Source organism: Triplophysa rosa, linkage group LG20 (genome assembly GCF_024868665.1).
Source record: "Triplophysa rosa linkage group LG20, Trosa_1v2, whole genome shotgun sequence".
Classification (NCBI taxonomy): Eukaryota; Metazoa; Chordata; class Actinopteri; order Cypriniformes; family Nemacheilidae; genus Triplophysa; species Triplophysa rosa.
Genome location: NC_079909.1, coordinates 16,957,103 through 16,970,742, shown reverse-complemented (window position 1 = coordinate 16,970,742; position 13,640 = coordinate 16,957,103). Strand labels below are relative to the sequence as shown.

Sequence of the window (13,640 nt, the reverse complement as noted above, 5' to 3'; positions counted from 1 at the left end):
CTCTACTAGTAATGTTATGGGTGGGACGGAAACCAACAGAACGCCATTAAATGCTACTGAAATAATCCCCAATAACCCCCCTCCCAAATAAAACATTACATAAAGGAATTTTGACTGTAATAAAAAATCTTTTTGATCTTTTTACAAAATAATCAAACTTACTCATTAAAAACTGTGTTATATATATTACATAACACTGCGCAACAGTATCAACAGAAACTTTCACCTAATTCCTCTAATGAAAGGGGGCGTGTCGCGTTGTGTCTCCCTCAGTGCGATTGGCTGCGCTCCATGTCAATCAGTGGGCGTATGCGCTCGTGTTTTTACATACTTCTGCTTTTACACCCCGCCGCTCGCGCATCAAAATAAAGCACTAACACGCAAATCTCGAACGATGAGGGGTGCTGGCAGGTCCAAAAACGCGCAGATTGCGGATACGAGGGGTAAGGATGGGATGTTTCTTTAGAGTGTGGATGTTTTTTTGCGGTAGCATCTGGTATTGTGTGAGCGAGGAAGAAGTAAACAAGAGTCTGTCACGTAGGCGCGTGCGTATGAGTTCAGAGTGTCCCCGAGACGTTTATTTGAGCTGCATTATTATATGTGTAGCTCATTTGTGCTCCGGACTCATTACCTAAACTTCCACGTGGTTATATTTAATCTGCAAGCCATACATTTTGTGTAGAATGACAAAAATGAAGTGTTCTGTCTAATGCTTTTGAATGAATGAGATAGGCGTGCAGTGTTTGGGTAAGGTGATGCATGCATCGAAATGCATTGACGTTTAATGTGCATGTGAGGTTTATTGTAAAGTATATTGCTTTGTGAATCGTATAATGTCTTAATAGTGCTGGGCATGTCAGTCATGCTGTGCTCTATAGTGTGAGGGAGCTGAGGTCAAACCATGGCCATGTTTGTTAGATTATTGGCCTGGAGGCTTGACATGTGTTAAAAATAGAATACTATGACCCAGTAAAAATTACCTTTAAAGTTATTGAATGGACTATGATAAAATCAACGTTAATGCTGTTGCATATGTACAGAGTCATTTGGATTTGTCTGTAAAATTACAGGTTCGGTGTAGTAGTGGATAACAATATGAGATAACAGATTTTGCACAACACATTAATGGCAGATTATACTAATCTGAGAGACTGTATTTGTTGATAGCTGCTATGTTAAACAAGTAGGGAAATACAGTTATTTATCTGGAGGTGGAGGTAGGACAGCATCTGGTAGATAAAGTTAGTATACAGGAAGGTTGATAAATGATGAATATTTTTCAATCTGTTGCTTTTACACATTAAGACATCTAAAATGTAATTCAGTGCACATTATAATTCATACATGAATACTGTATTGTGATACATAGTAACATTTTCCGTTGTGCGTATTGTAGTGCTTTAGTGGTATTATTGTTCCTCATGCTGAATAGCTTAGTCTTGGTCTCAGCAGGATCAATTAAGACGAGTGTTTTTTCCCATAAGGAAATGTATTGAAATTGTAAATGGTATCAGGCAAATTATTGGATTGTGAAGTAGAGGATGATTGCATCAATATGTGTATCTCCCCAAGGACTATTTTCTAAGATGATATTAACGGTAAATGAGTGGACACATAATTGATATACAGGAAAGTTTACTGATTGAATCCAGCATGGTGTTTTACACACAGTTAGATTAACCTCACCTGTTTTCTACCTTAGAATATATGAACCCATTTGAGGTTAAATACAATGGAAACTGGTTATGTAAAGATCAAATGTTATCAAACTGTACATACCTATTAAGTCAAATGCCTCACCCACAAGCCATAGAGGTCTGCAGTCATGAGAATGTATCGCCATCTAGTGGATAATTTGTGTATAGTAGGATGACAGTCATTTTTTGGAAAAGCAAATATTGAGTTATATTTCCTTTATTTGTACCTCACGTGACATAAATTGTTAGAAAATTAAACAAGTACCTACATATTATTATAACGAACATAAGTTTATGAATCATTACTTTGCCTAAAACGATTTATACAGCTTTTTGTGAATGTGAACTTTGACCTAATTTCGTTCTTTTGCTTGTAATGTAATTACCCTTATTACATACATACATTGTATCTTCATCTAGTTGTGCAAACAGGTTTAACAAGGTAGACTGGTGATTCTCATATTTTTGTTGACAAAGTGCCAAATCTAAACAGACCAGATCAACCAAGTTACAACATGACATCTTTTACAAACGCTGCATTACTGTCTTACAATCGTAATTCACTGAATTGTACATAATAATGTTCAAATGTGATAAAACCTGATCACACAGTTTTAGAACCAAAAACTACTAATAAAATACTATAAGAAGGCGCGTTCCAATTCATGACTGATATGACTGTTTACAGTATGCAAAGAGTTGCCTCTAGGGGGCGCTTTAGGAGACAGCCGATTCATTCATTCAAGGACCCTGTTAAGTGACAAACAAATAAACATTTACCTCAGTAATAAAATGAAATGATAATAGTAGGCAAACAAAATAATGGAATTAAAGTAAAAACAATGAAATAAAACAGACAGTTCACTATTCAAAACTGCGCAGAGGAAAGTAACAGCTACCACGTGACTGTAATGCCTTTTTAGCTGGGGACTAGAATATACACCTAAAACGACACCCATAAACTTTTCTGCGTTTAATTTTAAAAATACACATTGTGTTAATATAGTAAAAAAAAGTATTCAAGTAGAACTAGTTGTACCTGACCAGTTAGTAATAGCTCCCACCCGATTCTTTTTAACAGTTGGACATAAACGGCATTACGGTACAGTAACAGCTGCACTTATTTTCGTGTCATTGCGGTAAAGTTGCATTCTAATGAACCGCTTTTCATGTTATTACGGTAATCTGACGTATGCACATCTTTTTGTGCCGTTACGGACATCGTCCATAGTCTCATAAGGCTCCTCCTCGCCTTCTGTGTCTAGTGCGCGCTGATGCTAGTAGGTTACACAGAAGAGGCGCTTAACCGAGTCGAATGATTGAACAATAAAATGAGTTTAATAGAGAATAGCAGCGAGCAATGCGGTAATAATCGACCCCGAGAGCTTACCCAGAACCCTTTAAAGAAAATATGGGTGCCGTCCTGCAAGAACGGCCTCCCGAGGAGCACTAAACAGAGGAAGGGTACGTACGAGGATGAGAGGCGCAATGATGCTGGACTGAGATGCGGGTTCATGAGGCTTTCTGATGCAATAGTTTAAAAGCTCGAGTTTTATATATTTGGATTATTTTAAGGCTAGGGTGAAACAAATGTGGACGTGTTTGATTTTTAATTTAAAATATTCATTTTATGTGATTTTATTTGATATTTATTTTAATTATTCTTTGCTTTATTTTTATTTTCTTTGGAGCACGCTCACATCATGAAACATTTGTAATTTCTTTGCTGTTGTTTTGTAACAGCATTTATGTCAATTCCTGCCTTTATGGTTTTACTACAGTAACCACAGTATAACTACACTTGTTGTAGTAAAACCATAGGGACCCACACATATATCTTACGACACCATACACAATAAAATTTGCAGTAAACTTTGGTGAAATCAATACACCAAAACATGGTTGCTATGTTTTGTTTTCATGTTGTTGCATTTTTAATCGCAGACCATTTAAATAGGCAGATTGACAGGGAAATTAAATAACAACTTGACGTTTTCACTCGTTTTGAGTCGCAGGACATGTTGGTATGATGATGTCATGCAATTTGACATGTGGAGATACTGAACTGACCTCTGTATTATAACGACACATCACTGATTTTATTAAGGGCAGTAAAAAGCCTGCTGGTTTGTCTCTGATGTGTTGCAACGCATGATGATAGTGACTGAGGTGAAAGGTCAGCTAGTATTTTCGGGAAGATTGTTATTGTTGAACATTGTGTTTATTCTCTTTTTCAGTATGTATGACCAACTGCCCCACTCTCATAGTAACTGTGGGTCTACCAGCCAGAGGCAAGACATACATCTCCAAAAAACTGACACGATACCTCAACTGGATTGATGTTCCAACAAAAGGTAGAGTAATAAAGTTAATAAATGTATTACGTTTTCAAGAAATGATGCTTTCAGATTTTGTGTTGAATATAGCAGCATTGTTGATCCTCGGGTTGGTTTGTCTTTCTGCTTTGCTTTCACAGAGTTTAATGTTGGGCAGTACAGACGTGAATGTGTGAAGATCTACAAATCCTTCGAGTTCTTTCGGCCAGACAATGAAGAAGGCCTTAAAATCAGGAAGTAAGACATGAAGTTGTGATCAGGGATTCATGTACATGTGTTTTTCATTGATCGCTTTGGTTAGATAGTAGATAATATTCAATTATAATAATTTTATATTATGTTGTAACCTCTTATTTGAACATTACTCAGTCAGAATGTATTCATTTTTGCAAATGTGCATTATTCATTGACAAGGCAAAAAGGTTTTCTGGATGTAAGCCAGTCGCTTTAAATATCATTTAAAACCCATAAACCTTTTTTGTTTGTTCTAGACAATGTGCATTGGCAGCTCTCAATGATGTAAGGCAGTACCTCACAGATGAAGGAGGCCAGGTGGCGGTAAGAAAAACAACATTTGAGCACAAATGACAGGAAATACAATAGAAAACGTCATATGGGTAAACAAAGTCAGCTTGCTTATAGGCCATCTAGTACATTATCTCTCTTCATCTGCTACTTTGATGGTGGTATAAGTGTTTATTATACCCCATATAAAATGTCCCTATTACATGACAGATATCAGAGACATGTGTGTTATTGAAATCCCATAATTATCTTTTTACAACCATAGATTCTGTAAACAAAACGAAAGCCAGCCAGGAGACGCCTCCCTGTCTTTACCTTACTTGCAGTCGTCATTTATTCCTTTTAATCTGTCGCGTTTTCCACTTTTTGCGTTAAAAAAATTCAGGTGTTTGATGCCACAAACACAACAAGAGAACGTAGAGAGACGATCTTCAGATTTGCAGAGCAGAATGGTTTTAAGGTGACATGTCTTATTCATCTAACGGCTTTTCTTGCTCTCCTGTGTGTTTTAACATGAGCACCTTCAACAGCCATGTTTTTACATTTCTCAGGTTTTCTTCGTCGAGTCTGTGTGTGAAGACCCAGATGTTATTGCTGAGAACATTGTGGTGAGGATCGGAACCTCGGAATAGCTTCATCCGCATTTTCAACATTTCGGTCTTTCTAACAAGAGCTGTGTTTGTTCCCTTGATGTGTAGCAAGTGAAGCTGGGCAGTCCAGACTACACACACTGTGACACAGAAGAGGCTGTCGCAGACTTCATGAAGAGAATTAAATGTTATGAGAACTCTTATGAGCCGCTGGATGAAGAGCTGGACAGGTAGGCAGCGTTTATTTTCACATACATTCTGGGTATTCCTGCGATTCACACCCTGTTTAATTCTCTTCTGCATCGCTTTTGTCTCTTGGGTCAATTCAGGGATCTCTCCTTCATTAAGATCATTGATGTCGGACGGCGGTACCTTGTGAACCGGGTCCAGGACCACATACAGAGCCGAATAGTGTACTACCTCATGAACATCCACATCACGCCCCGCTCCATCTTCTTGTGCCGGCACGGTGAGAGTGACCTGAATGTCAGAGGTCGAATCGGAGGAGATTCGGGACTTTCGGCCAGGGGAAAGGAGGTGAGATTATTTAGTCCCATTTACAACACGCACAATTATTTGTCATTAGAATTATGCACAACACTGTCTAAAATAAAATCCCGATATTATGTGTAGGGTGAATGTATTGTAGATCTAAAAAAAAAAGAAACCTCTGTTGTCTGCTTGTCTTTCTCTCAGTTTGCTAAGTCTTTGGGCCAGTTTATCCAGTCGCAGAATATCCGTGATTTGAAAGTGTGGACGAGTCAGATGAAGAGGACCATTCAGACAGCAGAAGCTGTGGGTGTGCCATACGAACAATGGAAAGCTCTCAATGAGATAGATGCTGTAAGTCTGAACACAAGAAAAGGTGTTAAACAACCATCTGATATATTTGTCTTCACCTGGATGTTTGTGTATGTTTAGGGTGTTTGTGAGGAGCTCATGTATGAAGAGATACAGCAGAAATATCCTCAGGAATTTGCATTACGCGACCAGGACAAATATCGCTATCGCTATCCCAAAGGAGAGGTGAGTTTTTGTAAAAAAAAAATATATATATATATATATAATGGTTTATAAATGTAAAAGAGGGATGTATTTCAGCATTCAGAGTTCGTTCTTTTTTTTATTGATTTTTTGGTAAGTATTGCCCGTTGCTACCCTCTCCGGTAACCATTATTATCATGATTAGCCTCCGGCCAAATACAACCAAATGAAGTAAACAAATCTGTTAGGCTGTTTTCTAGAGTGTTGATGTTGTTCCCAAAGGGCTGCATTGACGTTTTGTTTTTTTGTGAGCTGTTTTGTTCCTAACTGAACACCTCGCACCTCATTAACCTGAGCCCGAACACACACACAGACAGCAAGCATTAGATTAGATTTTTTCAAGCCTGTTTACTCAGAGCACCACCCTGTTCTATTAGATAAAAGATCCTTATCACCTGTGATTAGATTTGTGAGATTAGGCTACATCAGCGCTGTAAATGGGGATCCATGTATAGATGAACTTTGTATCGCATATCAGATCAATATCTGAGCCACATTACGACATGTTTGATTACAGCCCTACCCACTTCAAGCCTTACTGTGTGATCATAGTGTAATGAGTTGAGGGTTCTCATCCTGCTCTTTCTCTACACAGTCCTATGAAGACTTGGTCCAGCGGTTAGAACCCGTCATCATGGAGTTGGAGCGTCAGGAAAACGTTCTGGTTATCTGTCATCAAGCTGTCATGAGATGTCTGCTGGCGTACTTTCTGGACAAACCTGCAGGTGACCACCTGAACCTTAAAAAAGACAACCGTGACATCAGTTACTAAGATCAAAGCTGTTCACTATACTAGCATACTACAGAGTATATGCTTTGTACTGCCTTTCTGTTCTAATTTAACACATGTAATATACAATAAAATATTAATATGAATATAAATTAAATATAAAATCAATTGTTATATTACTAACCACTAGCCAGACGATCTAATTATAGTTATTTTGCATGTTTAATCCAGTGTAATTGCAGTTAATTCTATTAGTAATTTTCTATTTGTTGATGTCGTCTCTATAGATGAACTTCCTTACCTGAAATGCTCTCTTCATACAGTTTTAAAGTTAACACCAGTGGCCTACGGTGAGACATTGCTTACTAAAATAATATCTTTATTTATATTTATTTACTAGGCATCAGATTTAAGTGATTGTAAATGGTTTGTGTCTTCAGGTTGTAAAGTGGAGTCAGTCTGTTTAAAAGTGGAAGCAGTGAATACACACAGAGAAAGACCAACGGTAAGACACTCGTTATCACACTCATAGTTTTGTGGACCCTTGAGACTCATGTTCTAATCATTATCATATGATCGGGGGAGGTAGGATGGGCTCATTGATGAATGTTCCCATGACATGGTCTCAGTTGTTTGCATGTGACATGGGTTCATATTAGTTCATGGTTGCTATATTGCGAGCCGTGGATGAACTGATTAAAGTTACGCTTGTGTGTTTTCATGGTTGCGTTCCCACCCACTCTCTCATCTGTATGACATCACTTCCTGTGTTTGCTTCAAACAGAACGTAGATGTGTCACGGCTGGCAGAAGAGGCTTTGTTAACAGTGCCAAATCATCAATGACACTTGTTTTTCTCACTCTCTGTTCCTGTTCATATTGATGTATAATGCATTCCGTATCATTCCCACTTTAATGAACAGACTCTCTAGATTTACTGCATTTTCTGACACTTCAGTGTTTCAGGAAATGCTTTTTTTGTTTTATAATGTAGCGAATTACTTTGAGGTGATCAACACTGTTATATGTGATAGTTGTGCATGGAATTAACTTTTTGTGTCTGCTAATCCGTTATGTGTATAAGCCCTGGCTTTTATAATAGTGTTAAAATTAACAGTTTAATTTGCACTTTATTACAAACATACACTAAAATGTTTTAGTGCCTGTTGCACATGAATGTAATTGCTGCTATGAAAAAATACCAGTCGCTCCAGTCTCATTATGTCACAATCTGTTATTTATTAGTAGTGTACAAGCATTTATAATTTAAGCAGGCTGGGTGACCAGGTCGAGCAGACCTGATAGCTTTCGATGTTAACAATTCCTTTGACAGTATTGTCTTAACATTAATAATAAATCATTTGTGTGTCATTGGAATACAAATACTACGCTGTATTTCTGACAAGAAATATTTTAGAATTTTTTTACACTCGGATGATACATTTTACCTCTGAAAAACTGAAAATGTTATGAAACAAAACCAGGAAAGAGGAAAATCTCTACTGTCATGTTTATTTGCGATGCTAATAAAATATATTTGTATTTGAATAGTGTTTGAAATCCTGTCTCCTTATACTTACCCATAATTCTGTCTGTCATTAAGGAACAAGACAGACACTGAACTATTTTTGTCACGTAACATTGCGAAATTTGCTGAACTACAATAACATGATATGACAGATTTAAAGATTATTAAAGGGATAAAGGACATTAACCTGGGTTTAGTCTGTAAACTTTGACCAGAGGTCAAAGGTCAGCCATAGGACATATTAAGTGATCATGTATTCTATTTTTAAAATATTTCCCACCTTTTACATCATCTTCTGTCCTGTGACCTTTGACCCCTTCCTTTTTTATTTTAAGTACTTTTTTACTTTTTAAATAAATTCAAATGTAAGCCTTTTTCTAACATTTATATTGCACAAGAGATTTAAAAGCAACCCAGCATTTTATGTGTTGCAGAACAAATTTGAAAAATATTGTCAATATAAATAGTTTGTCTATATCTGTTTTTATCCTAGAATGTTAATGTACATCGCACGGCAGATGACGCCTTGCAGACAGTCCCACCTCACCTCTGACCTACAGCCACGCCTCTCTTACTAGAGACTGATCCGACCCTGACCCTGCCATTGCAACTCTGCCTTCTACAAACAGTCGCCTAATCATGTTCTGAAAGTTTGTGTTTGTGGAGTTTTATCTGGGATGTTAACTGACTGTATACAGTGTGTGGAGATCTTGTTGGCACTTACGGAGTTTAGGAAAGTGAGTGCTATGGCTCTTACATCTGTATGTAATATGCATATATGTATATACATACATGTAAGTGTACATCATTCTATGGGTGTAATGTATAGGTATATTATTTTGCTGCTTCTCCGATATTTAACCGATATCTCTCTGTTATTTTGAGGGATGTTTTGAGGGATGGGTGACAAAATGTCATTGTGTGTGTGTCTACATACGACAGAGAAACACTCATTGTGTCAAAAAATATTTTATCAAATGGGGGGGACAATTTATGCCGCCTTTTTCATATGATGAGATATGTATTTATTTACACTTTTTAAGGTTTTAAATTTAATTGACATTAAAATCAGACTTATTAATTCAAGTGTCACTTTTAGAGAAGTATTGACAGTGGTTCAGTCGGGTATTTTTATATCATTTTTGTCAATTTTGTTTACAGTAATTGTACTGAACTGTACACTTTTCAACAATGAATACAGTATACAAATATAATCTCAGAAACACACCTACACAAAGTTGTGTATATACATTATGTATTTAAAGTATGTAAGCTGTTTTTACATTACAAATGTGGAAATCATAATCTTGGTGTTTGTATTTATGACAATAAACAGCTTTTCAGTCACTATTCAATCTCCATTTCAACTTTCCATCTTAAAAAAACAGATGTGGTAAAGAATCATACGATGCTGTATTGGATTTTGTCAAATTTTATTTGCAATTCCCTCTGATCAGAAAAATATCGCAAGTCCATATGAGTGTTGCCTTAAACAAGTGCACTGTAATACTGTAAATTTGAAAGAGATCTTAAACATTTATGTGTAAAATATAAATTATTGTATTATTAAGATTGTTTGGGGCTGCAAATACATCAATACGGTGCATCAATAGTAAACCTCATAACACACTATGTTTCAACAATCACAGATCAAGTCATTGAAATGTAATCTGTCTGGATACAGTACACCGTTTTACATAATGGGCTGATGTCCAGGTGTCTGTTGAAAATAGTAAACCTTTTGTGTGTGTTGCCATGTCGTCTTTGAATAAAGCATTTGTGGTGCTTTTATGTGTTGTCATATTTTAATTGCACCGGAGGCCGTGTGTACAAGTGATCAAAACAATAGCACAGATTTGAATTCCCTTCTCGATATATGTCCTTCTCCTGATAATTTTATTCTGAACATGTTTAGCATAATTTGCTGCTTAAGCAAATGAAAAATATTATCTCTTCAATTCGGACTGGGATTCTCCAACACACAGAAATGACTCTCTAATTAAAACCAGCACATTACTCTTAACAGCTAAACTAAATTAAACAATACAGCTCTCTTGTGGAGGAATCAGGCAATTGCATTTAAAAAAACAAAAGATTCAGCCTGATAATCGCATGCTGTGTGTGATCAAGTTCGCACGTGTGTAAGCTTTCTTATAAAACTTTCTCAGCTCCCTATGGTGAAACATTTAGGGATTGTGGCTAAAAACACTAAGGCTGCGTCCGAAATCGCCTACTTCCATACTACGCGAAAATGAGTATGAGTCATGACTAGTATGTCCAAAACCTCAGTATGCAAAAAAAAGTAGGCGAGACATACCCGGATGGTCTACTACTTCCGCCGAGATTCGTGAGAGTGGATCGGATGGACACTTATCTATCCCATGATGCCACGGGAGCTGAGCAACGGTCAAATTTCAAAAGTAAATCAAATAAATATAGCAGTAAACTTTAAGGCGGACGTCCGTTTTTAATGTAGGTGCCAATAAATGAATTTCTCGTGACTAAATTATGTTTTTATCAACTCTCACGTGTAGATTGTTGTTAATACGTCATAGGTCAAAGAGCATACGGTCACATGACCATAAAACATGGCGGACGCAGTATGTCCGAAATGTATTCATACTACTCCCAATCATACAGAACGTACTGTTTTGACGGCCGATAGGTAGGTAGGTACTTATTCAAATTCAGTATGTACCGTTACACTATGCGATTTCGGACGTAGCCTAAATGTACCTGTTATAGGGAATAAATCAGTAGAATGATTGTCACACGTGTGATCTTTCTTCCTTTTCTGAACACAAGGGGAACAGCCAATTACATTCTCAGCTAGCAGGGAGTTTTTCCCCTACTACCGAAGTCGAACACCTGTTGATAGTTGCGCTGTGACTTTTGTACACTAGAGGGTGCAAACGTTATTTTTTTGCATGTGAGAAACACGGTTCACAAACTTCTCTAGTAAAGGTAACACTTAAACTTTCTGTTAGCTCTTGTGCTTGTATATGTAACGCATTGATTGCAGACAACAATAATGTTCATTTGCTTTTACAAAACGCATGTTCATGCCTTTGGTCGTAATTTTTATGTATAAATCCTGCACGGCTTTATGTCAATCAAAAGTGGCGTTCGTAATTTGCAAAATCCAGTTATATCCATTTGCATACAGCTTTAGAGAATAAACAGCCACTGATCTGCTTTCAGATGTTTGTCAGGGTGAAGAAAATCATTCAGGCCCCTGTGAAGCCAATGTTTCCCTTACACAAAGAAAATATATTTTCTTATAGCTATAGACCGCAAATAGGCTACAGCCTATTAAACAATACTTTAAATAATATATATTAAATAACAATATATTTAATATATATTTTAAAATACACAGAATAATACATTGTTAATATATTACAATATATGTGGATTAATTTTCATAGATTGAAAAATATAAGAAGTTAATCCCAATATATGGAAATGTATGATTTAATGTATTGCATATTCTTTAGTATATTCCCATATATTTTGTTTAGGGTTGGCTCGTTGACAATTGGAAATTTCTCTCTCACAGAGGGATGCATTCCTGTCATTGCAGAGTGACTCAGATGTTTGGTAGCTACAATTCCTGTAAGACGTCTTAAAACAACATGTTTTCTTGTCGAGTCTCATTTCAGGGATGTCCACAGTAGATGATGACAGACCTCATAGTGAGTTTCAGCTTCTGCAGGGCTTATGTTATGTACACAGTACTACAGTGTGTTTAACATTTAAATGAGATATTATGAAACATAGCCTGATTATTATGAAACAAAACCAAAATCTTCTTGAAAAAACAGATGAAACTTGACCTGAGTAACTAACCTAAGAAAGACCACCAGAGCTTCTAATGCGCATGTACGACACAAAAGACAAAAGCATTTTGTGGTTTTTACATATATTGAATATGTTCATGTTTTTTTTGTGTGTGTTGATAAACCAGCATATGCTGGTTTGATATGTTTTGATGCTGGTTTGCGCTGGTTTAAGATGATCATGTGCTGGTCCTTAGCTGGTTTAAACTGATCAAACCAGCATCAAAACATACCTAACCCAGCATATGCTGGTTTTTTCAACAGGGTGTGGTCTTATGGTTTTGTTGTTTTTGACTTTAGCTTCCTCTTTCTTTCCCAGAACTGCAATAACAACAACGCGTACAAAGAAGACACGTTCTTCAGGCATTAACTACCTTTCGATCTTAAAAACAGTTCACATACTCCTAGCAGACCCGTTGAAAAACAGAGTTGCGACACACTTTGAGCTAGCCGCCGCGTGGTCACGTGGTTCATGGTGCTCTCAATAGTTCCAAACTGTCAGTCCGTTTGAATGGGTTTAAGAGAAACATTGGAAGCAGCTGTATTTGCAACAAATTTCAATAAATACCAACACAATATATGCACTGATTACTATGTTGATTAAATGAAACATTTTGTCTGATGAGTGTTAAAGAGACAGTATTAATCAGTTTTGTGTTCAATTTGACTAGTTAGAATGCATAATGTGCAATACATTAACAGTATGTATGCATTCATCTGTTTCTTATGCTTCTATGATTATCAGTATCTACCAATGTTAAATTATGTTAAGACATTCACATAAAACTGCACAAGTAATTTATCAAAAAAACAATCAATAATTGTTTATAACACTGAAAAATGAACAAGACAAACAATTTTGTTTCAAAAACATCTTTATAATAAAACACCAGTTTTACAGAGATGTATTTTATCAACTTGGCAGCAAATGTGTTTGGAAAATGAATGGGCTTCAATGCAATGTTTGGAACTGTAGAGCCCTCTATGACACGAGCAGTAACCACGCAAAAGCGAGCTTGGGGGCCCCCTAGTGGCCACAAGCGGTTAAATCTTTTTTTGATAAAAAAGCAATTTTTGATGATTGCTTTTGAGGCTTTTTTATAAGTGGAATGTGAGTTCACCATAGTCTAGAAAGCAAGCACTGAAATCTTGAGGGTTCTTTAATAAAATTAATTGATATAACATTTACTTGATTTGTGTTCATGCTATTTAGTTAAAATTATTATTGATAACTCAAATCCTATTTCATTTTAAATTATCAAAATTTGCCCCACATTTTTTCGGGTAGTAGTGCCACCCCTGGCACAGATACACAGTCATGAAGCGTGCATATCAAATATTTGATTCCAAAA

At 36.5% G+C, this 13,640-nt stretch overlaps 1 protein-coding gene across 3 annotated transcripts; it reads left to right on the top strand.

Annotated features, from left to right (window-relative positions):
- The first annotated feature begins 315 nt into the window (after window positions 1-315).
- On the top strand, window positions 316-9,799 carry pfkfb4a (6-phosphofructo-2-kinase/fructose-2,6-biphosphatase 4a). 3 transcript variants are annotated; one of them, XM_057362468.1, is made up of 14 exons: window positions 316-443; window positions 3,935-4,051; window positions 4,174-4,270; window positions 4,525-4,591; window positions 4,944-5,018; window positions 5,110-5,166; window positions 5,257-5,378; window positions 5,478-5,685; window positions 5,845-5,991; window positions 6,070-6,174; window positions 6,788-6,917; window positions 7,210-7,272; window positions 7,363-7,427; window positions 8,943-9,799. In XM_057362468.1, the coding sequence occupies exons 1-14, from the start codon at window positions 395-397 to the stop codon at window positions 9,000-9,002; spliced, it is 1,362 nt and encodes a 453-aa protein (XP_057218451.1). In that variant the 5' UTR covers window positions 316-394; the 3' UTR covers window positions 9,003-9,799. The 3 variants fall into 3 exon arrangements, with proteins under 3 accessions (XP_057218451.1, XP_057218450.1, XP_057218449.1); XM_057362467.1 differs by lacking the exons at window positions 316-443; window positions 8,943-9,799 and adding exons at window positions 2,940-3,161; window positions 7,707-8,860; XM_057362466.1 differs by lacking the exon at window positions 316-443 and adding an exon at window positions 2,943-3,161.
- The last annotated feature ends 3,841 nt before the right edge of the window (window positions 9,800-13,640 follow it).